At 43.9% G+C, this 25,846-nt stretch overlaps 1 protein-coding gene across 2 annotated transcripts in view; it reads right to left on the minus strand.

Moving 5' to 3' along the window:
• Window positions 1-22,678, minus strand: part of VSNL1 (visinin like 1) — a 58,554-nt gene extending 35,876 nt beyond the window's left edge. For both annotated transcript variants that reach the window (XM_047069635.1, XM_047069634.1), the window contains exon 1: window positions 22,517-22,678. In XM_047069635.1, the coding sequence (XP_046925591.1) occupies window positions 22,517-22,678 (162 nt within the window). The remainder of the gene's footprint in view (window positions 1-22,516) is intronic.
• Window positions 22,679-25,846: the final 3,168 nt, after the last annotated feature.

Raw genomic sequence — 25,846 nt, forward strand, 5'->3', positions numbered from 1 at the left:
TTTAGACTTCTGACCTCTAAGAACTATAAGATTATAAATTTGTGCACTCAGTTTGTAGTAATCTGTTAGGTAGCAGTAGGAAACTGAAACACCAGGTGACTACATTTTCGAACATTGATAGAAACAATGGCCACCAAACTCCTCTGATCACTAGGTACTATGACACTAGCCGCCTTCCTCACCTTCTCTCATTCCCCCAGTACTCCTTCCCCGGGTTAACGATACTGTCAGGGGCTGAGAAGGTGTTGCCATGCCTGAAATGTGCCACTAGGAACCACATCTCTTCTTTTCTGGGCAAAGGTAGAGGGGAAAAAGTGCAGGGATGTGTGCATACCCACGTGTGTGTGCGTGTATGTGTGTAGATAAGGACATCTCAAAAAGAAAAAGTGTGCCATACAATGGGGGCAATAATTCAGCCCTGCTCAACTCAGGATGCCCAACCTGGCAAGCCAGGATGAATGGCAGTTGCCATGGAAACAGCATCCCTTGGCTTCTGCCCGCTGCCTCCTTAGCACAGCTCTGCCATTGTGCAATCCAGTTACCACCCAGTGCTCAGCAGCTCTGCACACTGACAGGGTCTGGCATATCTAACTAAGCGTGGAGCACTTCTGCTATCTCCCCCCTTTCCACAATAACTTCACGGACTCAGGAAGCCAGGAAGTGTGAGAACAGGGATGGGAGGCTGCAAAGCACAGTGGACAGAGCACTGGATTCAAGATTGCCTTGTTCAAATCCTTTCTCTCCTCTGAGCCCACTTTCCTCTTTTGTACAACGAACAGGGGGCTGGCCAGGATGACTCATGAGGGCCTCTCTAAAAACTGTGAGATGACTTTCATGGGAAGATGATAAACTGAGAACAGGAAGAGGGCAGAGCTAAAGAATGGTCAGGGTGATGGCTATTTGTCTGTGTTTCTGAAAACCAGCCTTCCCCACCAGAGGGAAAAGCCCCAGGAGCAGTTAGGTGGAAGGAAGCCGCTCTCTATGTTATTCCTTGACAGAGGCATGCCCTGTTTCACAGTGAACGGGCCATGAGTCCACCTGCCTGCTGTTGAGCTCCGAGGGTGTTGCTTCCTTTATTGTTCCTCAGGGACCATATCATGGCTCTTAAGCCCTGCCACTGGCCAGGAGGGACTCTGGGGCCCAGGTCACACAAAGCAGGAGGCGCTCCTCAAATCAACCTGATTAACCAGCTAACTTTTCTAAGGATGCTCCAGTAACTCCTGACCTCCAGTGCTAGTGTCCAGCAGGGAAGTTGAGAATACACACAGGTAACTGCAATCCAGGGTCTACATGGAGCTCATCTTGGTCAAGATTACCTGTTTAGAAAGCAAATTCACTTTGCTCCATCAGCTCATGCCACCTACCCTTGTACCACCAGTCAGCAGTGGGGTGTCTGGAGAAGTTCCATCCTTCCCCATCTTTGTGGGACTTGTTACAATGATGCAGAAGGGGTCTAGGGAGTTAGCAGCCTTGATGGGGCAAGGCTACACTATGCCATTTCATAGCACTTCATGATAAATAAATTGGAGCTCATTAATTAAAAATGAGAGCCGACAGGAGCCAGAGCTGGCTACAGGGCCACCTGGAGTCAAGGGACTGTGTGTGGCTTGCTTGGGCTTCACTCTGTGATGATGTTCGCAGTAGGTGAGTGCCTTGTTCCCTTTACCTGGACCTCCCAAGGGAGTATGTCATAGACCAAGGGAACAGCTTGAGTACAGGGTTGAGGTGCAATATTGAAGAATGTTTGATGACTGTAGGCAGCCCTTAGGAATAGTGCAGTGAGGTTATCAGGTCCTTTGGCAGATAGTCTGTCACCTACCTACTGTCCCTTCCCCAGTTTTTCACTAACTTGGCTTTTGTTCACAGCATCAGCGTTCCCAGCCCCAGGCAATAGATGATGATTGGACTAAAACCAATAATAGCAATCCTGTTCTTTGCTTGTCAATTTTTTATTTTTAATTTTAATTTTTATTGTTTGTTTGTTTGTTTGTTTGCCAAGAAATATAGTTTAGGCCAAAGAGACCAAAGAGTTAAGTCTGCTGATGGTGAGTGGGGTGGAAGCATTTCTTGGAGATGTTTTTATTTCTTGATATAAAGGGACTGATGCAGCCGGTACCCTTTCCCTTTCTCTGGCAGACTCAAATGATGATATGCTGCCAGATGGCTGCAATCAGCTGGGATCCATGAAGGTAAGGCCAAGAGAATCCCACAGATGTTCAGAAGTCATGATCTAATACTCAACAAATGGCCATCTCCAAACTTCCTTTTATGTGAGAAAAATAAACTCTTATTGTTTAAGCCACTGTCTATTGGATTTCTAGTTATTTGTAGCCAAGTAAGTGACACAGGTCCAGTGCAAGGAAATGGAATTTGTACTTTCTCTAGTTGGAAGAGCCGCCCCCACCTCCATAGGGGAGCTTTTGTTGTTGCTTCTAAGGTTATTTTATTTATTTATTTATTTTTTTAAATTTTTTTTCAATGTTTATTTATTTTTGGGACAGAGAGAGACAGAGCATGAACGGGGGAGGGGCAGAGAGAGAGAGGGAGACACAGAATCGGAAACAGGCTCCAGGCTCCGAGCCATCAGCCCAGAGCCTGACGCGGGGCTCGAACTCACGGACCGCGAGATCGTGACCTGGCTGAAGTCGGACGCTTAACCGACTGCGCCACCCAGGCGCCCCTAAGGTTATTTTAAAATAAAAGTCATACATGTGTGTTATGAAAACTTCAAACAATAAAGTATATAAAGTAAGGAGTGAAGGGTTCCCTCTCACCAAAACTTCTAGAAACTAAACACTATGAAAAAGGAAGGATGTGGGGAGAGATGTGTTTCTATGCTATACATATGTCTATAAAGTGTTTTGCAATTGGTCTTTTTCATTTAATGAGGTAGCATGGATCTAGGTTTTTGAGGAGGTAGGATATCATGGGAGCTGTACTTAAGGAAGGTGAAGTTGATACGTAATCATTACTCTATTAGCAGGGCATAAGCAAATCAGACAAAACCTCCCCGGTGGAAAGGAAAATGGGAAACTGAGATTTATTGGTGACTTCCTGAATGGAGGCACTATGTCAGGCATTTTCATTCAGTCCAGCTCCTCTGAGAGATCATTCTCATTTTACAGAGGCTCACTTAGAATCTGAACCCTTCTGACGCCGAAGACCTTGGTTCCTCTGTTTCACCAACAAGGAGGTTTGCATTTTTCCATGGGTGGCCTGTTATAACAGCCCTCATGTTCTAGTGCCCACAAAGCATCTTTCTGGTGGGTCCTGCTGGGAAGCTAAAATGCTCTGGACCCGATCCATGGGTGCCCCCTTTGGGGCTGGCCAAAGCTGAGTGAGTGAGGCAGGGACAAACTGGCAGGGGTTTGGAGGCAAAGGAGGATAGGAGAAGAAACCAAAGGAAGTGCCACGTGGAGCCCATCAGGCTGGCTTCCTTGCCTACTGCTAACTGAAGCTCTTGGGAAAATGACAACTGGCAAAACTCACAGTGAAGGGTAATTATGCTGTCAGAGGCATCTCTGATGCTCAGGGCTGGGAAGATCTGCCAACAGGATTCATTGTAAATATGTAATTGCTGAACGTTGTTAGGCCAATGTTTGCCCCAGCTGGAAATCTGACAATAGGAAGCCAAAGTTTTGATGCCCCCTCCTATGCCGCCACAAAAACAGAGGTGGTAAGAGAGACCACCAAGTCTTCTCCTGCCTTCAGCTATACCCAGGGGGCTTTGCCCACGTGAAAGTCTCTCCTGATGTCATGCCCTCTCCACCACTGCCCTGGGGAATCCCACCCCAATTCAGAGACCAGTTCTAATTTGACCTTTTCCAGAAGTCTTTTCTGACAGCCCCCTTCTGTGCATGTTTCCCACCCCCCCCACCCCATTTCCCTTTACCTTATGGCCTTAACTATTTATCTTTTGTCACTTATACTGGGAGCTCTTTGGAGCATGATCTTATCTGATTTCGAGTTCTTTTTTTTTTTTTTTTTTAATTTTTTTTTTTTTTTCAACGTTTATTTATTTTTGGGACAGGGAGAGACAGAGCATGAACGGGGGAGGGGCAGAGAGAGAGGGAGACACAGAATCGGAAACAGGCTCCAGGCTCTGAGCCATCAGCCCAGAGCCTGACGCGGGGCTCGAACTCACGGACCGCGAGATCGTGACCTGGCTGAAGTCGGACGCTTAACCGACTGCGCCACCCAGGCGCCCCTGATTTCGAGTTCTTAATCACCCTAATAGTCACTTAAATGCCAGGAGGTACGTATGTTTTTATGGAATGAATGAATAAATGAATGAATGAAGAACTGGTCAGGGAGACATGTATCCTTTGCTTCTGGGCAACAGGATGGAAAGTGAGAAGGTGAAAAAATAGGCTTTGCACCAGTAGCTCTGTCTGGCTCAGGAGAAAACCAAGCATCTTCCCACATAGGGTCCCCCTTCCAGGTGGGGAAGAAACCTGGGCATTAAGAGTGTTTACCAAGAAGGAGGGATGCCTGGGTGGCTCAGTCGGTTAAGTGTCCTGCTTTGGCTCAGGTCATGATCTCATGGCTCATGGCTTTGAGTCCTGCGTTGGGCTCTCTGCTGTCAGCACACAGCCTGCTTCAGATCCGCTGTCAACCCCCCCTTCCCTCCCCTGCTCATGCCCACTCTCTCTCTCAAAAAATAAATAAACATTAAAAAAATTTTTTTAAAGAGTGTTTACCATGAAGGAAACATTAGGGTGAATGTTCCAAGAAGAGTCCTTAGAGGTAGTTTAGTCTTGATGCCTTTTGTGGTGAGAGAACAGGCCGAGAGACGAGAAATGTCTTGTCTGAGGTCTCCCAGGGACAGTGGTGGGGCTGGAACTAGAACACTTATCTGCTAACATCCAGCCCAGAGCTCACTTGGCAGCCCAGGCTGCTTCTGTTTACTATCCTATGGTCATCATCTGGATTCGACCATAATGATATCAGGAATGTAGACATGTGTATAATTTATCAAAAGTTTTCCAAAAATTTTACTCTACTTGTCAACCCATTTCTTTAATTGTTCTCTATGATTCTTATTTTTGACCTCAGTTCATGTTTTCTGTGTACTCACTAAAAATCCCTGTTGAAGATTCGAGAGGTTACTCCTGCAGCTGATACCATCACAGAGCCATGTTCTTGCTTGTTCCACTTAAGTTGGCCTTCCTGGCCATTGGTAGACCACAGTGGATCATGGGTGAAGGATGCTGCACTATACAGTATGAGCTCCCAAAAGCAAAGGAAGATAGGGGATAATTAGGAACAGTGAGGGTAGTGGACTTGGGGGTGGCCTAGGGAGGAAAGAGAAGGAAGTCAGAAGGCAGGATGTGGAGGAGTTGGGGGGAAGAAACGGCATCACTGGACTGTGGTCATTTGTGGCATGGTTATGTGTCTTACTCATCCCCTAGCATTGAAGACTGTGCCTGAGCCTGGCTTCAAGAAGGGTTTTGGGAACTCTTTGTTGACTGAATGAATGAACTGTAGAATGGGTAAACCCACCTTCTGGGAAATGAAACTACTGCTGTCATCCAGAATAGTCTGTCCCCGTTTAGCATCATACTAAAGCCTAGTGGTACCTTGGGATGCATTTCAAAGTCATCCTGGAGCTTTTTCAAAGTATAGATGTTGATTTCACCTCCTTTATGTTGAACCAGGAGAGGGAGGGGTGGATCCCATCTGGCATGTGGAAAGTAAGAATGCATACCCTGAGATTAGGAACTATTCTTTTAGATTCTTCCAGTTTCCCCAACCTCTTCTGGAGATGGCCTTGCATTGGCTATAGATACATCTCTGTAATATCTGGGGTGATCTATTCAGTAAAGTTTGGTGGGGCTGAATGTCTATAAGGATTTTCCCACATTCACTCCTAACCCTACCCCAAGGGTCTCTGATGAAGGACTGATGGGATGTTTGTGGGCAGGGAAGGGGGCTTTTATATTGGGGAGCCACTTTAGAATGGGAGTTCCTTGCTGGCCAGTCCCCCAACACAAGCCACAGGGATCACACAGGTGTCAAGCACCCTCTGGGGCCACCCTCTGCTTCACTCCTAAGGGTTGAGAGCATTAGCCCCAAAAAGGATCACATTGTAAGGAGATTCTTCTGCTGAAGGAGCCAAAGTCAAGGAAGGAAGAAACTTTCAAACACACCCATTCTTTCTCCACCCTTGGCACACCTTCATACCTATCTGCTTGGAGTGAAGAGTTAGGCATGGCTTGTCTAATTCTCACCCCTCATGATTGACAAAGTCTTGCCCTGCATTGCCTACTCGTATGATGTGATGTGAATTTTAGCACACAGAAAAGGTCCTTTCCACAGGTCTTGAAATCTCACCATTATTATTTTGGCTTTCCTAATAGGCTGCAAATTCCTTAGCATGGCATACAAATTAAGTCTAATCAGTCATTGGTATGGGAGTATAAATAAATTAATTAGAAACATTTGGGAGAGGGGAGGGCAAGGGTAGAAGAGGGTGGCATGGGGTAAGGAGATATGGTGTAGAGAACAAGGCCCAGGAAACACAGTTGGCTCATTTCACACTTGGAGCCACCACTATCCTCTTCAGAATAATCCTCCAAACTTTGTGCTAGCCAGGAAGAAGTCCACCTTTTGGCCCAGTTCAAGCCCCTTCTTAGATGAAGGCTTCCTGGATGAAGCAGCTGTACATGAGCATACCACAGCATATTTTTCATATGGCATGATCACCCTTCATTTTACCTCTGTGCAAGCATGGTCTCTCAACATGATTGGAATCCCTACAACAGAGCTGTGTGTCAGGCATTGCTATCTCAATCATGTAGATGAAGAAACTAAAGCTTATATAACTTGTTCAAGGTCACACAGTAAAGGTCAGAACTGGGAGATCCAAAATTAAAACTTATACACTGGTATAAGTTTTCAGTGGTTGTGTGACCTTAGACACGTTACTATTCTTTGTGCTCAGCTGTCTCATCTGTAAAGTGGGGACACTAATGCTACCCAGTACAAAAGGCTGCTGTGTGGTTAAAATAATCAATATACAGAACATACATGGAATTGTGCCTCATACATAGTAAATGCTACAGAAGTATTTTCTATTATTATTGATCTTGTTATTGTTAATATTCAGTATTGCTTCCAGAGGATCCTATTTCCACTGTTTCTCTCATAGAATTTACTGACACACAGCAGGAAGTCGGTCGATATTAACTCCCTTTCCCTTATCTTTCTGAAAATTGCCATCAGGATCAGAAAAATATCACAACCGCTTGTTTTATGGAACAAAAATTTCCATAATCCGTAGGAGAAGCAGCCAACAGTGGCACTACTACATCAAAGCAAGCAGAGTTCAAGGCCTTGAGATGTGGCCCTTGCCTGGCAAGAGTTCAGAAGAAGATTCCTTGGAAACGCATAGTAGATACTGAAAGCCAAGGCCCTGTCATCGAATGCTTCCAGTCCCACATCACTGACACATTGCAATCCAATGTCATGTTCTCGGTCCTCGACGGGCTTGTTCTGATAAAGGGCTGACTAATGGGCAGGAAGGGGAACGTTTTGCCAACGCGCTTCTTTCCATTAGATTACGGATGTATTTTTAGTGTGGCTGAGAAATAGCTAGGATCTTGACTTGCAAGATGATTTTGGACTAGGAAAAAAATCTTAGCCCCCCCCCCAAAAAAAAAAAAAGATTGCAAATGCTTGCTGCTATTGGGAGTTCCATGTTTCATTGCCACCTAGCTCACTATGTTAAGATGGGGCTCAAGTATGATTTCTTCTGGGTAGTTCCCTTAGAGCCTCTTCCCAGAACTACCCATTTTTCACGGAACCTAGCACAACATTTACCTCAATGTATCACCATTTCCAGTTTCATTGACAGGCTCCCCCATCAACTGAACAGCTTGAGTGAGTAGCCATGACTGTTGGTTCATTTCAGTGATGCCAGTTCTTAATTTGAGAGTGTTGTAGAGGAGATGCTTGATAAGTTTAATGAATAAATGGATGGATGGATTAGCTCGCTGGCTGGCTGGCTGGCTGGGTGGATGGGTGGATGGGTGGATCAGCTAGATGGAAGGATGGATGGATGGATGGATGGATGGATGGATGGATGGAATACAAAGACCAAGAAGTCATTCTGCACTGGTAAATCTTACTATGAGCGTGACTACAGATCCTATGTCTCAGCATCTATCACCCATTGTTAAGTGTTTGTCCCTCATGGCGCTATATTTGCCTAATGCCACCGCAGGCCTGCTTCTCATGTTGTGCTCAAGTCATGTAGGCAAATACATGGCTCTGCTGCCAAACTGACACCAGGAGAGAAATGCCAGCACTAATCATTGTCTACCAGTCCACTGCACACCCTGTAGAGGCACCTCAGTGGGGACAAAGATTCGGGGAGTAGGTACAGGAAGAGGGCAGAGCTACAGGGGTTAATATTTTAGTAAATTATGGACAACAGTTTCTCATGTTTAAAAAACAAACTCCACTGACTGACACATATGTAGTGACCAATTGTTGGTACCTTTATGGCCACAATTAAACTCTCTATTTAGTTGAAGTTTCCATCAGGCCCCAGTACAACAGAGTGAAGACCTGGGGAGGTTGTCAGACCCAGGGCAGGCAGCAGAGTAGAGTTATCTTGGCATCACTTACTCTCAGTAAAGAAGAATTACACACACAGAGTGAGTCCATTTCTGCTTGTCCTGGCCTCAAATCTCATCCACAGAGAAGCTCAAATGGCACCCCAGCTGTACATCTTGCACCTGACCTTTAGAAGAGAGGCTGTTGACAGACACCCTCCAAAAATGTACCTTCTGGGCAGAGACTGCTAGCTGTCTTCCATCTAGCTTTCTCTCCTTTCAGAGTCCTTGACTTCTTAGCTAGGCACATGGCCATCCCAAATTAAGGCTACTTTCCCAGTGTCCCTTGCAGCTGGGTTTTGCCCTGAGACTAAGTCCTGGATATGGCTGAGGTGATGTGTGCAATTTCTGGGGCTTGCCCTTAAAGGGAGGGATATATTCTCCCATTCCTTCTGTCTTGTCCTTCCCACTAGCTGGAAGGTGAGACTGTGGTGAGCTACTTGGGGTCATGTGAATCAGAGCAATGCCCTAGGAAGGGGCACCAGGAGAGAAGGGGATTGAATTTCTGATGGCTGTGGAGCAGCGCTGCAAAGCTGGCTTGGACTTTCTGTGAGAGAAAAACAGTCTTTAGTCATGTTGAAACCACATGAGTCTGTTATACTCAGTTGAACTTTTATCTTAACCTAGGCACCCTCATACATAAATTGAATATATATATGTGTATTTGTGTGTATATGTATAATATCTCTCTCTCACACACTCACTCAGCAGGATCTTCATTTTCAGGTATTAATTCAATTGAGTTTGGTCCTTCAAGGAAGGACTTCAAGGAAGTCATTCATCCATTTGAACAATAAACATATATTAACATATGTCTCTAACACAAAATAATTGGGCATCTTCGATATCTTTGAAACCTTAAGAGGAAATGATAAGACTGATTCTTATGAAAACAGTCATCCTTGCTTGAGATATATCATGTTAATTCTCTATTAGCTGGAATTCCCAGTTACCCAGGACATTCTTCATTAGTCTGGACACCAAGATTTTTCTATTCAGGTGGCTGGTTCAGGTGGCTAATGCAACCCACTCCCAAAGTCCCCCCATTGTCCTCATCCTGAAAGCTGAATGGACAATGACCCCAACTCCTGTCATCCCTTAACACTCCAAGACATCCCCTGGTTTTGTCTTATGTAATCTGTCCAAAGCTGGCTGAATCCTCATCTAGTGAGTTATCCCAGCAACCCAGCTGTGTCATCTTGAAAGATGTCTCTGGGCACCAGCTTCTGAGTCCACAGGAGATTTGACTACGGCCAAGCCGTAAAGCCACAACCTATTAGCTCTAACAAGGTGTCATCATTTATTGCGTGCCTGGTAGACATGTCACATTTTTTTAAAAATATGGATAAAAGTAAGTCTTACCTTGACTATGCAGTGAGATTTACTTAGAAAGCAGACACAGTCATCTATTTTCAGAGACCATCTATGTCTTTTATGATCTCCCTTGCATTTCTTCTAAAATCCTTTCAGTTTTCACACTTTTCTCTGATAATCTCATTCCAAACTGAAACGTCACCAGCCTAATTTCCAAATCATCAGCTAGCTTTTTCATATAAGACATCTCTAGTTTTACATTTTAGCCTTTCATCTCCTCTTTGGGGAAATAATATTTAAGGAAGTCCATGGACTACTCTGTTTTGCTGGCTAGCGCCTCACATCTTCCTAAGAAAATTAGCTAGTCACTTGACTCTGCGAATGTGATCCTGATACGTTATGTTGCATCCTGCTTATTTAAGTATTCTACATCAACATGGTTCTCTATGAATCTCTGTGGGTTTATTATTCTGGATAACACACTATAAAATGTTTCCCTCTTTTCAGTTATTCTTCAGATTGAATTTCAGTCAATCTATAAGAGAGGGCCTTTTATTTATTTATTAATGTGTTCTGTCAACCAACCAATTTTTGTCTTTGATTGCTGGGGATACAGTGATGAATAAGATACAGTCTCTGTCCCTGTGGGTAGTTGTACAGGAAAACTGCTAGAAAGCCAAGTGACCTATAGTACAGGGACAGTCAGGTTTAGCAGAAATCTAACAGCAACAGCCCCCCCCCTCGACTTCTAGAATCTTGGCATTGGAAGTGAACTTAAGAGGTCATATGGTTCTCTACCTCATTTTACAGAGGGAGAAACTGAGGCTGTGCCTACACCTCACCTTCTATCTCTCATCCCCTCATTCTCTTCTTCTGAGCAATACTGAACTTCTGTCTGTTGGACATGGAGTTCACTCTCATATCTGCCTTTGTACTATATTTTATTCATTTCTAGATCTCCAGAAAAAGTAGCTGGTGGGGCTCAAAAAATGTTTCATGTGGTCCCACAAATGTTCTGAGGGAGATAGGGTGGGGATTACCAGGCTTTTCAATAAACTGAGAGTCTATGACTCAGAGAGGTTGGTAACTGGCCCAGAATCATACAGCTTGTTAGCAGCATTGTCCTGACCAGGACTGGGGCTTCTGCCTCTCATTCTCATCTTTCTTTTATTAAGTAGGATGCTTTCTCCTACAGGGAACAGAAGACCAACTAAAGGCGGCCTAAACCATAAAAAGTCAAGTATCCCACAAAACATATGGTCCAGATACTGTTTCAGGACTGATCCCACAGATCTTGGATATCACCAAGGGCCCAGGTTCTTTCTATCTTTCTACTCTACCATGTTCAGCTTGGCTGCAATATCTCTCTTAAGTGTTGAAAGGTAACTATAGTTTATTCAGGTATCATATGCACAGCACAGACACCAGCATGCTAGTCTTTTAATGAGTGAAGAAAATATTTTACACTACCTTCCTAATCCCCCAGCAGATCTTTTCTTAGATCCCTTCTCACTACGATAAGGTAACATGCCCACATACTATATGCAAAGCAGACTAGGAAAGTGTGTACCTGGATTCTTAGCTTCTACAGTGGGAGGCTGGCCACAACCAGAGAGAAAGAAGAGAGGAGCGGAGGATGGCCATTGGGTAGGTGACCAATCATGTTTGACACCTCATTTAATCAAGCCACCCCTCCATGTCTCTTTAGGTCAGTGCCACCCATTATGGGCATGATCTCATAATTTGTGGTCATTAAATGTACTTGAAGAGGAAGTTGCAATTCTTCATGGTGGGTGGGCTTCTCCAATCTCATAAGATAGTCAACCCACCAGGTTTTCCACTGACCCAACTCCAACACAGCCAACGAGAGCTCTCACACTGTCAGACTCTGCATCATTGGTACACTGGGAGGAAACAAAAGTAGGCCTTCTGTTGTCTGATGGGGAAATATAGACTTGGAGAATGAAGAATTATCCACAGCCCAGCAGCAGGGGAGCAGCAGAGCCAGGATGCAGACTCATCTCTGACCCCATACCTCTTACTCCTTCCCCCTGCCATACTTCAGCTGTAAGTCATCTGAAACCACACTGGTCATTTATTTGAATGTTTTTAATTAAAGACTATGCTTAGAAAAACCACACAAACCACCCGTAAGAGCAGGGATCAGGACACCTGAGATTTCCATCAAGGATCCACCTACCTCGTAAAGAGCACTAGCAGTAGAGTCCAACTGTCTGCATTTGAATGTTGCATGATCTTGGGAAAGTTATTAACCAGCTTGTGCCTCAGTTACCTCATTTGTAAAATGGAGGCAATCCTAATACCTTCCTCATACACCCTTGTGAGGATCAAATGAGTAATATATTCAGAGTGCTATGCTTGGAACAGAGCCTGACACTCAATAAGCATTCAATTAATGCTGGCTATTATCACCTATTTATTATTCATCTGTGCATCTAGCCACCCTCTGATTTATTCTAGAAAGGACCTAAAGTGTGCCTAGTTTCTATGGTGTTTTATGTTGTAAAGCCAACCAGCACGCCCCCACCAGGTGACTGTGGAAACACTGTGAACCATACTGATAAAACAAACCATTTATCTTTATTTTCAAATCAAAACATTTGTCCGTGTGACAGTCCCCTAGAGCAGACAGTAAACTTGATTGCACAAGATAAAACCTTCTCTGCCACCTGCCTTAATATCTAGTGTTGGGATGCTTTGCCTCAAATGGGATCCTGTCCCTCTGGGTCAGCCCTCAGTGGGGGCTATGCCACACGACCCAGGGACACTGTTTGGATGCCGTGTTCAGAGGATGTCATGTTTCTCCCATAGCCTTTCTCTGGAGTTAATGTAACACCTTCAGGCTGTTCATTTCTGCTTCAGAGAAGCGCAGGGAGGGGTGGACTGGCTCAGCTGTCTCACCTCCCCAACCACTGGGAGCCTTCCCTCCAGCACCTGTGCCTGGGGCAGGCTCTTCTCTTCCTCCCTTCCCCTCTTTCCACACAGGAGCTGGACCAGACTGGAAGGCTTACAGAGAAAACCTGGGGAAGGCTGGTTCTCATGACTGAAGGCCAAGACAGCCCTCTGCAAAGGGAGGGACAGTCCCCTGGAGCAGATGGCCACTTGAGGCCTCACAGAGCCGAACAGACCATGAAAAATTTCTGCTGTAGAAGCACACGGTGAGGCCAGTGTCCTCACCCTGTGCTCCTGTCACCAGTCCTCAAGGCTCCAGTACTAATGAGAGTGACCTCATTGAGCATTCATTGAGCACCTTTAATGTCAAGCCCTTGCAAGGGACATGCAAAGAATCATTTAACAGCTTCAGAAGCTGAGAAAAAAAAAGGGGGGGGGGAGTGGAGGGCCCTGTGCTAGAACTCTCAGCTCTTTAACCATCCCCTCTCCCCCCAGTTCAGACTGCTGTGTCTGGCATCAGGGCTGCCTTTCCACAAAAGAAGCCACCTTTTCAGTAACACGTAGATATCCTAAGCCACTCTAAGCCACTCTCTGGGTCTCTGATAGAGGGATCCAAGCCCAAAATGATAATACGCATAACCTTACCTTATATCTTTTTGTCATTTAGTAGTAAAATATATACACAAAAACACAGGACAATACCTAGCTTGCATTTTTCCCTGAAAACAACATAAACCACACTAATAACACCATCCATTTGTCTTTAGTTTCAAACCAAAACATGTTGCGCTCACTTTTTAGTTGAGAGAAAAGGAATTTCATCTACAAGGAGGGGGCAGAGGGGCCTGACTTCATAGATGCAGCTGGTTGCACAGACCAGGCCTGATGGCCTTCACGGAGCACCCAGCGTCGCTGTTTCCACCCCAGGAGATTTAACAAATTCACCTTCTTCTCAGCAAGTCACCACCAGCTCCTCTCTGTGACAGAAACAAAGACCCAGGAAAGTCTTGCTCCCCTAGGAAGTGGAGGGCCCCCAGCCAGCAGCTCTGCTTGGAACTGGACCAGGGTGAGAACTGGACTAGCCTGGGGGGTGGGGTCAGTGACTGGCACTGAAGGGAGGAGACGGAGAGGCTGCCTGGGCAGACAGGTTATGTGAAGTACAATTTCAAAATGTCCCTGAGCAGTGTCCCGGTCATTCCAAGATCAGGGTCTTGAGACCTGAGAGAGTGTTTTCACCTGTCTAAGTTCTTCGGGGGATCTCAGCACCCAGCTTGCACATCACCCCTCTTCTCCTCCACCCAGGAAGCCTTGCCGGACCCTCCCTGATGCTGTGTCTCCCTCCTCCTCCCCTGAGCTCCCAAAGCTCTCACTGACTCAAATCCTACTTAGCTCTCCGCATTTGGCTGTTTGAGAGGCTTTATCTCCCCAGACAGCATGGGACTTGCTGGTTCTCTCTGTGTTTAGTCTTGTGCAGCACAGACAAGGTACAGACAATAAATACCCACTGAATAACTCAGCCAACCTTTTCTAAGTTGTTCGCTTGAGGGCACACTGTGAGCTCCTGCAGCCTTACTCACTGAGTCACCAAGAACATTTACGAGGGAAATGAAAATGAACTGCTCGGGCCTGACACTGTCGTTATGTTGTTTTAAGAAGCATACAACACCAGGTCACCCGAACGTCCATGGTCATCTAACACATCTTGGCAGGAAACCATCTGTTTGCTTTGTCCACAACATTCAGGACTTCAGGGCTTTTCTGGCACTTGTTGACCTCTGTATTGGGCCCCACTCACATCTCCAACCTCACTTTTCCTGTGATACCTGTTTGGTCACTTGACATTTCAGCCAACACATTTCACAACAACTTGCTGAGTATGTCCCATACCATTCCCGGGTCTCCCTGCCCTTGTGCCTTGCTTAGATTCTCCCTCCTCTTAAGGAAATCCTTAAGAGCTACAGATCCTACTTATATTTCAAGGTATCTTGAAATCTTCACTGAAGGTACTTCTACAGAAATTTGCTAGGCTGGATTCTCTGCACTGGTCTTGGGACAAATAAAACTTTCTCTGTTATCTTTCTGCTATCTATATAGACTGTTCTGCTAGGCCTTTAAGTGAGTGAGGCAATCTGACTCACATTATGCAACCCCATAGCTCTCGGCTACAAATTTGTTATAGATACCACTTGATAGTGTTTGCTGAAGGTGGGAGACTGCTAATAGCTTCTCCGGATTACTATCTGCAGACGGATTCTCTTACATTAGAGCTAATGAGGCCCTTGGATATTTTGTAGGTAGATTTAGCCCTATTTTGCTGCTGACCTCCTCCATTTCTCCCCCATTTAGGACTGCATTTCATCTGAGATGGGAAAAGTGACTTAGAGCTCAGGACAGGACACGATTCGTAGCAATATTAGGCGGTCACAGGATGGGAATCCAAGCTCTGTAACTACCTTTAGAAAGAAATGCCAATGGTCCAAGACCCATTCCAAGTGGAGACATGAGAGCAAATAATCAACAACAGCGAGCGTTCTTCTGGCAGGCGTTCAGTGGGCCACAGGAAGGTAGGGAGGAAATGATTCCCACCAAGATGGGTCAATGGTATCAGATCAAACCCCCGTCACCCTTTCAAAGGGTCAGACAAATTCAATGTAAAGCAGTTTTACAGTGAGAGGTCCAGACATGATTTTGTATCTTCAAATCCAATTCTGTAACAGAAATGGGCTACTTCTGCCTCTTTGGCTTTATTTCCAATGAGAAATGGATTGTTCTTTAACAATTAGCTGCAGAGAAATGCTAGAGGGAGAGTAGGTCCTTCTGGCTTGAAACCTCCATAATCAGGCTGGAGTTGAGGCACAGCATTTGGGGGGTTAACTGGAGCGATAAAGAAACAGCTCCATCTTGGACTCCTCCCCCCCCCCCACTCCCAAGGGCTTCAATTTCCTCCTGTGTGAACGTATCCTGAGGGCAGAGAAGTTGAGGTATCATCTAAGAGCATTCCTTTGGATATCATGGCTGCAATGGCCATTGATATCTCTCTAACTGACACCTGCCCTATCATTGGAAAGCAAAATCCCAAGGTTTTTATTTTGGAAGCCATCCAAAATAATTTCACACCCTGTGAGACAGGAGAAGGTTATCACTTCTACCCCTCTAGGATAAATGCTCTCTCCAATGCAAGACGCGATGGTAGCCAACTATTCCCTGAGACAATCTCACCATAATAAAATGCTTTAGAGCCTCACATGGGACCTTGTTTTCCCAGAACTACAACTTTATTGTCATTTCTTCCTCAAGATTTCAGTCTCTAACTCTTGTTTTCCACATTAATTCAAGCTGAAGTGCAGCCTCAATCATGTTGGCAAACATTCCAAATGGAAATGAATTCCCAGGTTCTCACTAAAAATTGCAACGTCCTCACCAGCCCAATCTGGATGACATTTTGTGTCTTATGTAATGTCTATTTCCCGAAGGAATTAAAATGTTTCTGTATATAGTTCTGCCGACAAATTTTTAATAAGGTCTACCTACTCCTAATTACCTCTTAGGAACAAGCAGTCTGAATCCCTGAAAACTGATCATCCAAAAATCTGTTTTGAGCCAAGAGTTTTATTTTCAAAATTGATTGGAATCAGATGTTGAGAAGCCATAATAGCCATCTCTGTCACATTTTCTTTTGATAAAATATATGGGGGAGCCAGCTCTTGATGTCACAGCCCAAGAGATTGGGCAATCTGGCATCTGGAAGCCCTCCCACACCCATGTGCCTGAGCTCAAGCCATTGCTGAGCCTCTCCAGGACAAGATGATTTGCTGTTTACAAAGCACTTTGGTTGTCTCTCACATTAAGTTAATAGCACTCAGAATAGTCTCCCCATTTGACAGATTAGGAAACAGAGAGTCAGAGTGTTTTGTTGATTTATTTAACAAACTTTTAAGCATAAGACTGTCCCAAGTTCACATGGCTAGTGTATGGCCGAGGCAGGTACACATCCAGGCTTCCGGTTAAACGACACCACATTTATGTGTAATCAGGCAAAACACCAATAGCACTGTAGGCTCTGGGGGATGGAGAAGGGCTCTTGCTAGTGAGGTGAGAAAAGCTTGCATGGTTGTGCTTTAAAGACATAATATCCTTGTGAAAGGAGGTGGGGGGACCAAAGTCACAGGAAAGCAGAGGAAGAGACTCTTCTTCTTTGAGAATGGAGAGATCAAGGAAGGCTCTCCTGGGAGAAGCTTTTGAGCTGTTTGTTCTGTTTTGTTGTGTTTTTGTTTCAGCCTAATATACTCAGTCTGTGGGCCTCCTGCCAACACCCTAGGAAGGGGCTCTCAAACACAATAATCATTTTTTATTCCAGCTTTTTGAATTCTGGTCAGTGGGATTCTTGAGTTTCCAGACAGACCTACAGATTCTTATGTCCAAACCACCTTTCCTTTGAGGATTAGCTTCAATATCACCTTCCCTGCCAGCCCTCCCTGGGCCCAGAGACCCTTCCTTGTCTTTCATGGGCCTCCTCACAATCATAGATATATTTATATATGAAGCCTACACTCACCTATCAGGTCCTTGAGGGCAGACCAGACCACAGAGGCCCAAGGGAAGGAACCCTGACATTCCCGGTGGATTCACTCCTACACGGTATCCAGCACGTAGGTGTGCTTAGGAGAGAATGACAGGGAGGGATCACATTTTATCTTATTGGGGCCTTCCCATTTTCATTTCCATGGGGCTCTGAATAAAACACAAATTAATTAAGGTCCCCAAATCAGGAAAACATCGCCTACAAACTGGAAACTAATTTAACGAGGTGCAGATAAGAAACTTGCATTCTTATTTTCTGCCAGGTAAGTTCATTTGAAAGTATAGTTCAAAAGGAGATGTTTCTCCCTTTGTATTAGTGTAAGACACACTAACTCTGCTGTTGTGGGAATTAGAACGTCAGCCTGACAGTGGTTAGAAGCATCTTTGGTGATTCTTAACCTTTCTTCAGACTACCGAACACTTTATAAATCTGATGAAAGCTATCCCAAAAGAGTATACAGACTTTTACATACCATCTCAGCATGTACAGAATTCCAGAAGCCAACCCAAGGATACTCCCAGGTTAAACTCTAGGCCAGTACTTCTCAGCAAGTCCATCATGGATTTTCTCCATTAGAACTGTCTGTGAGGTCTTACTAGAAATCCATTTATTGGGGCTCTGTCCTAGGCCCAGTAAAACAGCAACACTGAGGAAGGTGTTCATCAATCTGCTGATTAAATAGCCCAAGTGATTTTGATACACATTCAAGTTTTTTTGTAATTTTTTAAATGTTTATTTATTTTTGAGAGGGGGGGGAGGGGCAGAGAGGGAGGGAGACACAGAGTCTGAAGCAGGCCCCAGGCTCTGAGCTGTCAGCACAGAGCCCGATGTGGGGTTCAAACTCACAAACTGTGAGATTATGACCTGAGCCAAAGTCGGATGCTTAATCGACTGAGCCACCCAGGTGCCCCAATACACATTCAAGTTTGAATTGGTCATGGATGTAGATCAATTTTTTCATTTGCCAAGTCACTTGTCCAAAGTCGCACAGTAAACAGGGCAGAATGAAATGCAAATGTTTTATTCCATATTCTATAAAACAAAGATTTTATACGTAAAATCTTACATTTATATGTTTGCATATAACTTCCAGGAAGCATGCCTTTTTCTTCTGATACTGGTTTTTAGGCATAAGAACACAATTTGCGAGTTAAGTTCTAAAACTCTATAAAGAATTATAGAATATGGTTTTGATACATCATTAACTAGAAAAATCTCCCTTGGTCTATCAAAAGATCTTTATCATAAAACATTTAGGTGCTCCAGAGTCTGTGACATCATTTCTTTTTATTTGTTTTAATACATGTCTCTGAGTAGTTGTGTCAATAGAGTTTTGGTGAGTAGACTTACATTTCCAAAGCTTCAGGCCCAGAAAATTTCTTATTGAATGGGATTCCATCAATATTTTTTTTTAAGTTTTTTTAAACGTTTATTTTTGAGACAATGCAAGAGACAGAGTGCAAGCAGCAGAGAGGCAGACAGAGGGGAGACACAGAATCTGAAGCAGGTTCCAGGCTCCGAGCTGTCAGCCCAGAGCCCGACGCGGGGCTCAAACCCACGAACCGCAAGATCATGACCCGAGCCGAAGCCAGATGCTCAACCGATTGAGCCACCCAGGCGCCCCCATCAATATATTTTTGTAAAATAAACATGGTACCAAGGTTGAAAAAGGTAAAAAAAAAAACAAAAAACTATCTACTCAGAAATTTTATTTTCCAAAAGGCTAAGAGAAAAGTTTGCTTTTAATCATTGCATAAATTAGCTTCTTATTTTAGTATCTCATTTTGAAATTAACCTCTCCTTTTGCCCCACCAACAAGCATTTATGTCATTCTGCCTTGTATTGGGCTTAACTGTGTCTTCTCAATTAACCTGTGAGATCCTGGAGGACAGGCAGGACCATCCATTAGTCATTTCTCTATGTCTTCACTACAAAGCTCCCTGAGAAGGAGATAGACAGTCAGCATTTAATATAATTCACTCAAACAAACGCTTACTGATGTTTGCTCTGTGGCAGGCTCTATCCTAACCACTGGGTCTCATGTTGATTGAAATGAGGTGACTATGGTCTACAGGACTAAAGAATGAGCCTAACAAGGAAGACCCGTGCCCAGACCTGTGTTTTGTGAAGCTCGCTCCTGCAGCTGTATGTTGGAGGGGCTGGAGTGGGCTGATGGGGGCTGCCATGGAATCCAGTCATGAGGCAGGGTTGTGGGCTGCGGGGACGGTTGGCAAGCCCATCTTTAATACGCGTCCTACCTTCCCTCTTTCTATGACACCAGGCCTCATTTTTCTGAACCTCAGTTTTAAACATTTTTAAACATGGACTTAAGGAAGGGGTTCCTTTACATTTTGGATGCAAAGGCTTCTGAAGTTCAGAGTTTGTGGCTCTGGGCCTTGCAGAGGGGCCTTTCCCATTATTTTGCTCCTCCCCACACCCTGAAAAGAGTGGTTCTACAGCAGCCAGGTGTCTCTCCTAGAGCCTGACATGGGTCATACTGGTGACTGTACCCGCACCAGGCTGACTACCCAGACAGGAGGGCAGCGGCCACGGGCAGAGTTGCTCACTCAGCCGGATTCTAGGATGTCTCAGTGTCCACACTGAGACAGAAGGAACTACAGAAACGTGCCTATTCACCAGGGTAAGGACCGTGCCTTGCCAAATATTTGCACTTTTCAGCAGCATTAAAGGAAGTTTTTTCTGTTAGCCCCTCTCTTGAGCCTCATTACACAATCCACATCTTTCTCTGGGCTTCTTCCTTCTAGCATATCGGAGCTGTCTTTTTTTTTTTTTTTTTCTTCTCCTCTCCCTGTGTACACAGCATATTTCCTCTGTGGTTCTGCTTTGTATGATGTCCTTGGACAACTCTGGAAGGACAAGAAGACTTTGCTTGCTTTCTGACTATTTGATGGAAGAGCATAGGCTGAGTTTGAATATGGTTGTGAAGAGGCTGCCAGGAATCTAAACTCCACTCAGAAAGTCATATATTCTCTTCTTGGAATAGAAAAGTCCATTCTGGGGTGGAGTGAGAGAGGTGGAGGAGGTGGATGATGTTGGTAGATGTACATCAGTTGTACCACAGCTGAGCCGCGTTTAATGTTTATATGCCCCCCACCCCCCATCTTGAGGCTGGTGCTCTTCCAGTGCTGAGTACTTTCAGTGTGTAAATGAAATACCTCATTTCCTGCATTTCAACTCCTTCTTCAAAGGCAAACTGCTCTCATTTGAAACAAATAGTGAGGAATGTGGCACACAGAGCTTTCTTAAACACAGAGTGACAGTTTGCATGACCTCCAGTGATATGAAAGTAGCTTTGACAAATCTCATTTGTCTGTACTTCCCTTGGGGCTGAGAGTGAAGACAGTTGTGAGGCTCAGGCTAACTCCTGGGTGATAAAATGTTAGAAGACGTGACTTTCAAAACTATGGAGAGTGGTTTAATCATTTAAGAAAACACAAATGATCCCACTTCTCTGCAAAAGCAATTTATATTAATTGAACAATAAATGCACTTCTCAGCACTTCTACCTGAAAGAGCTCTACACGATAAAAACTAATTTCTTCGATCTTAGAAATGGCACAGTGATCTTATGATATACACACAGGCCACCCTAAGGGTAACTTTCGACACACATTTAAGGAGATAGTTTTGTATTTACCTGCGGCCCCCAGCTGCTCAGCTTTGTATTAATGAGAATTCTGTGTCCCTGACACTCATCAGTGGTCCTTACAGGGTTATTGAGCTTTTAATCATGCAATAAGCGCCCATCTGCAAACTCACCACCTGAAATCGCAGCTACAACGTAGATACAATCTGTATCTAACCCTGTGGCCCTACTCCTATCAAGTCCCTTGCCTCTTCCCCATTGGATGTGGCCACCAGTCTGGATCCTGTATTCATCAATCTTGCTTTCCTTTTTATATGACTTTATTGCATTTATTGGTAGTCTTGTAAAATATTTTTGTAACCTTCTTTGTGTTTAATTCAGAATATTTTAAGACTCACTTTTTGCACTTAACGTTTTAGTGTCACTACAGATCAACTGTTTTGACTGCTATGTGAATACATCACAGTTTATTTTCCACTCTCCCTCTGATGGGCATTTGGGTTGGTTCCCAGTTTTGCTATTGTGAACAGTGCAGCTATGAGCATTCTTATACGTGTCCCTGCTTGTGCAAGGATGGAATTGCCAGACCACAAGCTATGTGAAACATTCAAGTTCAGGAGGTAAAAACAATGCCTATACAATCATCCTCCACACATATATTCATGCAGATGGTTCAACTGCTCAAACTGATTGCTACACTTAAAGGATAAAAGCAACGTTTTCTATTTGGTATTTTAGTCAGAAAAAGTTAAAAGAAAAACAATGCATTTTTCCACAAGCCTAACGTTAGATAAGTGTACACAAAATAGAATGTCTTAGATCTTGCCAAATCTAGAAACAATACAACTGATAAACTCAGACAAACCAAAATAATACCACTGCAGTAGAAATTATACCTGCCATGGAACAGTTTTATCTAATGTCCAGGGTAAGATTCACTTGTAAACAGTACAAAATGCTGAGTTAAGAGTTCATTTTGTAGACCTTGATGGCCAAATGTATACCGGACCTCCCTACTCCTTTCCAAATGTGCTGATGTGGGAATCTAGGTTTTTTTCTTATCTGCATATAGGAAGACACCTTGTAGTGAAAAAGGGCCCAGGTACTTTCTCTTTAATGGAGAGAGGTGCAGATACCTTTAACAAGCCAAACAATAGTATAATTAACAGCTTGTCAATAATCATCAGCAAACACTGTATTATCTGAGATTTCTACTGTTCTTTCACCCAACACTGTCATCTTCTGAACTCTAGTCAGTGTTTTGGCTGAACAATTACTCTTCTTATTCAGAAACTGCTTGACTTACGTCTGGAAAAAACACACCCCTTTGCATTTTTAAAAATGCCCATTTTTTCCTTTTGGTTGGAAAACCACCAGTGTTGAAACAGATAGGTTACTTGGAGTTGTAATTCCATAGGAAGCTACATTTCATGAAGACTGGATTTTGTGGCCTTAAGAAAACAAGAGGTGGAAACCATTTACCTTCACGTAGAGTTGCTGAAATTCCTCGAGGTTCAGCCTCCCACTTGGACAGTCCTTGAGGAATCCTTTGTACCACTGCTTGAGCTCATGCTCGTTAAACTCTGTGCTCTTCACCAGGTCCTCCATCACTTCAGGGGCCAGTTTGCTATTCTGTTTCCCCATTCTGCCTGAAGGAAAGCAAATTAATGCAATTAGCTGTGGTCATTTCAAGCTTGATTAGGAGCCACGTCAGAGTCCTGAGCAGCCCTTGGTGGGAACTCCCTCCCGTGTGTCAGGTCAAAGTCCCCCCAAGTCTGCCTCCTTCTATTTGGCATTCCAGTAGGGAGAGGACGGAACAAGACTCTTCTCACAGCTCAAGAGGCGGCAGAGCTCAGCCTTCCCCGTCACGTGTCCCCTTTCACATGGCATAGATCCTACATGGAGAAACAGCCATCCTTGTTTTTGCTATTCATGTAAAGTACATGGGAACTGTTTATGCCCTCTTTTTCTGAATTAAAATCCATTAGCACTTGCCGCCTAGGTGCCTAATGCTACATGTAGTTTGTAAGGATATTGAGTGGGATTGTTGACACACACAGTGAGAAGGCTTTATAGCCAAGTGATCACAAGCAGACTTGGGAAATCTGATCAGCAAATAACAGTGCATAAAATACATAAAATAATGTTACCTATATCAGTTATGTGCCAGGTTATTGACCGTTTGCCATGTATGTTACTTAGGGCAATATTAATGAACTGTTTTAGCTTAAATTTCTTCCTTAATAAAATTATGTTTATAATATATATGTTACACATATATAATACAACTAAAGTATATATTATATATTATATAATAACCAAATATATATTATATAATAACTAAGTATATATTATATTATATTGTATTTTATTATATTATATATATTATATAATAACTAAACTCTTTCAGATTTACTGTGATGGCTGATTAAGAAATAAGTAGGTAAACAAAGATAAACAATACTCCAAAATTAAACTATTTTTTGTATTAGTACCAGAAAATTGAAGGTGACTTTTAAAAATTTCCCTTGAATGTTGTTGTTTTATAACAAAAAAAGAATGAAAACCAAGCTTAACCACAGATTGATTTAAAAAGTAAAATTAAACTGAAAATCTGAAGGACCACCAGAATAAGGAAAGCCACAAGATCTTCAAAACCCTGATACGGGAACTGAATTAGGCTTTGAAAATTTTACCCCAGTGGATCTAGGCCTTCAATGTTCTTGAGACAAATTCTCTCTCAGGCTCCAGGCAGGTCTACCCTTGCAATCACCCAGAAAGGGTAATCTCGTCACATGCTTTGTTGGGGCTTTTTTTGCCTCCTTCTACAACAGATTCCATACCCATTGTCAGTGACCTGCCCTAACATTGAAAATCCTTTCACTGTAGTGAAACCAAACCACTCTTGCTACTTCCAGGGAAAGCTTCCTCCTCAGCATCCTCCCAGCTGGACACAGTGAGAAGATATCATGAAAATGGCCATTTTTCTTCCCAATTCTTCTGTTTGACCAAAGGACCGAGGAGCAGCCACTTTGCTCTTTTATCGTGGAGCGTCTTGACTGATTTTTGCTCTTAATTTCAAGCTCCATGTCTCTTATTAGCAACTGTCTCTTAATAATAGGTTAGTGTGGGATTCCACAGCTGGATGTGGAAATCAAGTTGGGTACTCAGGTGTCAAGTGTAATTAAGCTGGGTAAGAACACTCTAATCCATGGTTACCCTGTTAATCGAAAGATGTATTACCAAACTTTCAGGACTTCACTTTGTTGTTTGCAGTAGAGAATGACAAATTTTCATTTCTGCACTAGAATCTCACCTAACAATAACAGCTGCTGAATACTGAGGGTTGGCTGTGGGATAGGCATTGTGTTGAGCATTTTACCCTCGATCTTTGGCCCTATGACAGCTCTGCAATAAGGATTAGGGCAGCTCTCTGGTACAAGATCATACAAGTAATGCGTAGCAGAGCCAGAATTTGAACATGGATTAGCAAGACTCGAATGCACAATCACAGACAGACAGGTGGATGGAAGGCATTTCAGAAGGAACAGGAGGGGCAAAAGCAGGAAAGCTCGCAAGGATGAATCAGTGCCTCTTGGCGCTGAAAGAAGGGATGAGAGAGGGATCAGTCACTTTGCCAGGCCCTAGTTGGGAAAAGACTGTTAGAGTTTACCAAAACCACAAGCCAGAGTGGGTTTTGTATTAATGATGGGAAAATGGATTAAGGGTTATTAAAAACTGCCTTCAAAAATGCCTTTAGAAGGTCAACAGCGTGTCAGCTTCTCTCTTAAGCAAGGAAGCGTGGATTCTCCATGGATCATTTATGTTCCTGTTGACTGGGGAGAGGGTGGTCTCACACAGGGAACACTGTCAGGACCATGAATCACCATTTTGGAGACTCAAATGCATCACTTCATGCTTCTTGGTTATGGGTCATGCTCAGCACTATCACTTAGGTGTGCCTGGCAGTAGATGGGTTACAGAGAAAATCAAATTCTGGCCTGGCTCAAAGCAGCATTGCCACTGCCTTCATCACGCCTTGTTGGGGTTCATGATCCTCACTGGGATCTCTGACCCCAGCCCACCTTCTGTATGGCTGCTTGAATGAATTTCTAAAATACAAACCTTGCTCTCTGAGCCTCTCCCTAAAACCGTCAATACTTCCCATTGTCTACAGGATGCAGCCCTATCTCCCTCGCCTGGCACCTGTCCTGCCTACTCACATCCTCATTTTCTGCCCATCTGTCTTTTCACTTGCTCAGCAGACTTCTTCTCTTTCTTTAAGTAGCCTCCGCTCACATGCTACCTCTTCTGTGAAACCTTTGCTGACTTTCCAAGGCTCGCTTAGGCATCCTTTCTCAAAGGCGTCTCCACTCTCTTGTAAAAGCTTTCATGGTCATTATTCATTACTCATTATCCAATCTACTGGATTGTTAGTTTCTTGGGAAAGAGGACTGTCTTTTATTTATCTTTGCATCCCTGCTACTTCGTACTAGGTGCTCAACAAATAATTTTTGAAGGGATGAATGAATGAGGGGCACTGAGCCACTGTGGAGTCCACAGTCAAGGACCTTGGCACTGGCCTTCATCAAGTTGTGGCATTTGGTATGTTTCTTTCTGGGAAAGTCAGTCTCCTAGTAATGTATATATGAAAAGAGTCAATGCAATCATAAGTATAAATATAACATGCAGGCAACAGATGGGAAGAATGTTTCTTTTAACTGTTTGGAAAATGGCCTGCCCCCCACCCCCGTCAGAGACCATTTTTTTGTTGTCTTCGTCACTAAATTTTGAACATCTTCAAGCCAGAGC

The sequence above is a fragment of the Lynx rufus genome, unplaced genomic scaffold, assembly GCF_022079265.1.
Source record: "Lynx rufus isolate CCGP_SWC_20201006 ecotype Redwood Valley unplaced genomic scaffold, mLynRuf1.p SCAF_8, whole genome shotgun sequence".
In the NCBI taxonomy this organism is placed as follows: domain Eukaryota; kingdom Metazoa; phylum Chordata; class Mammalia; order Carnivora; family Felidae; genus Lynx; species Lynx rufus.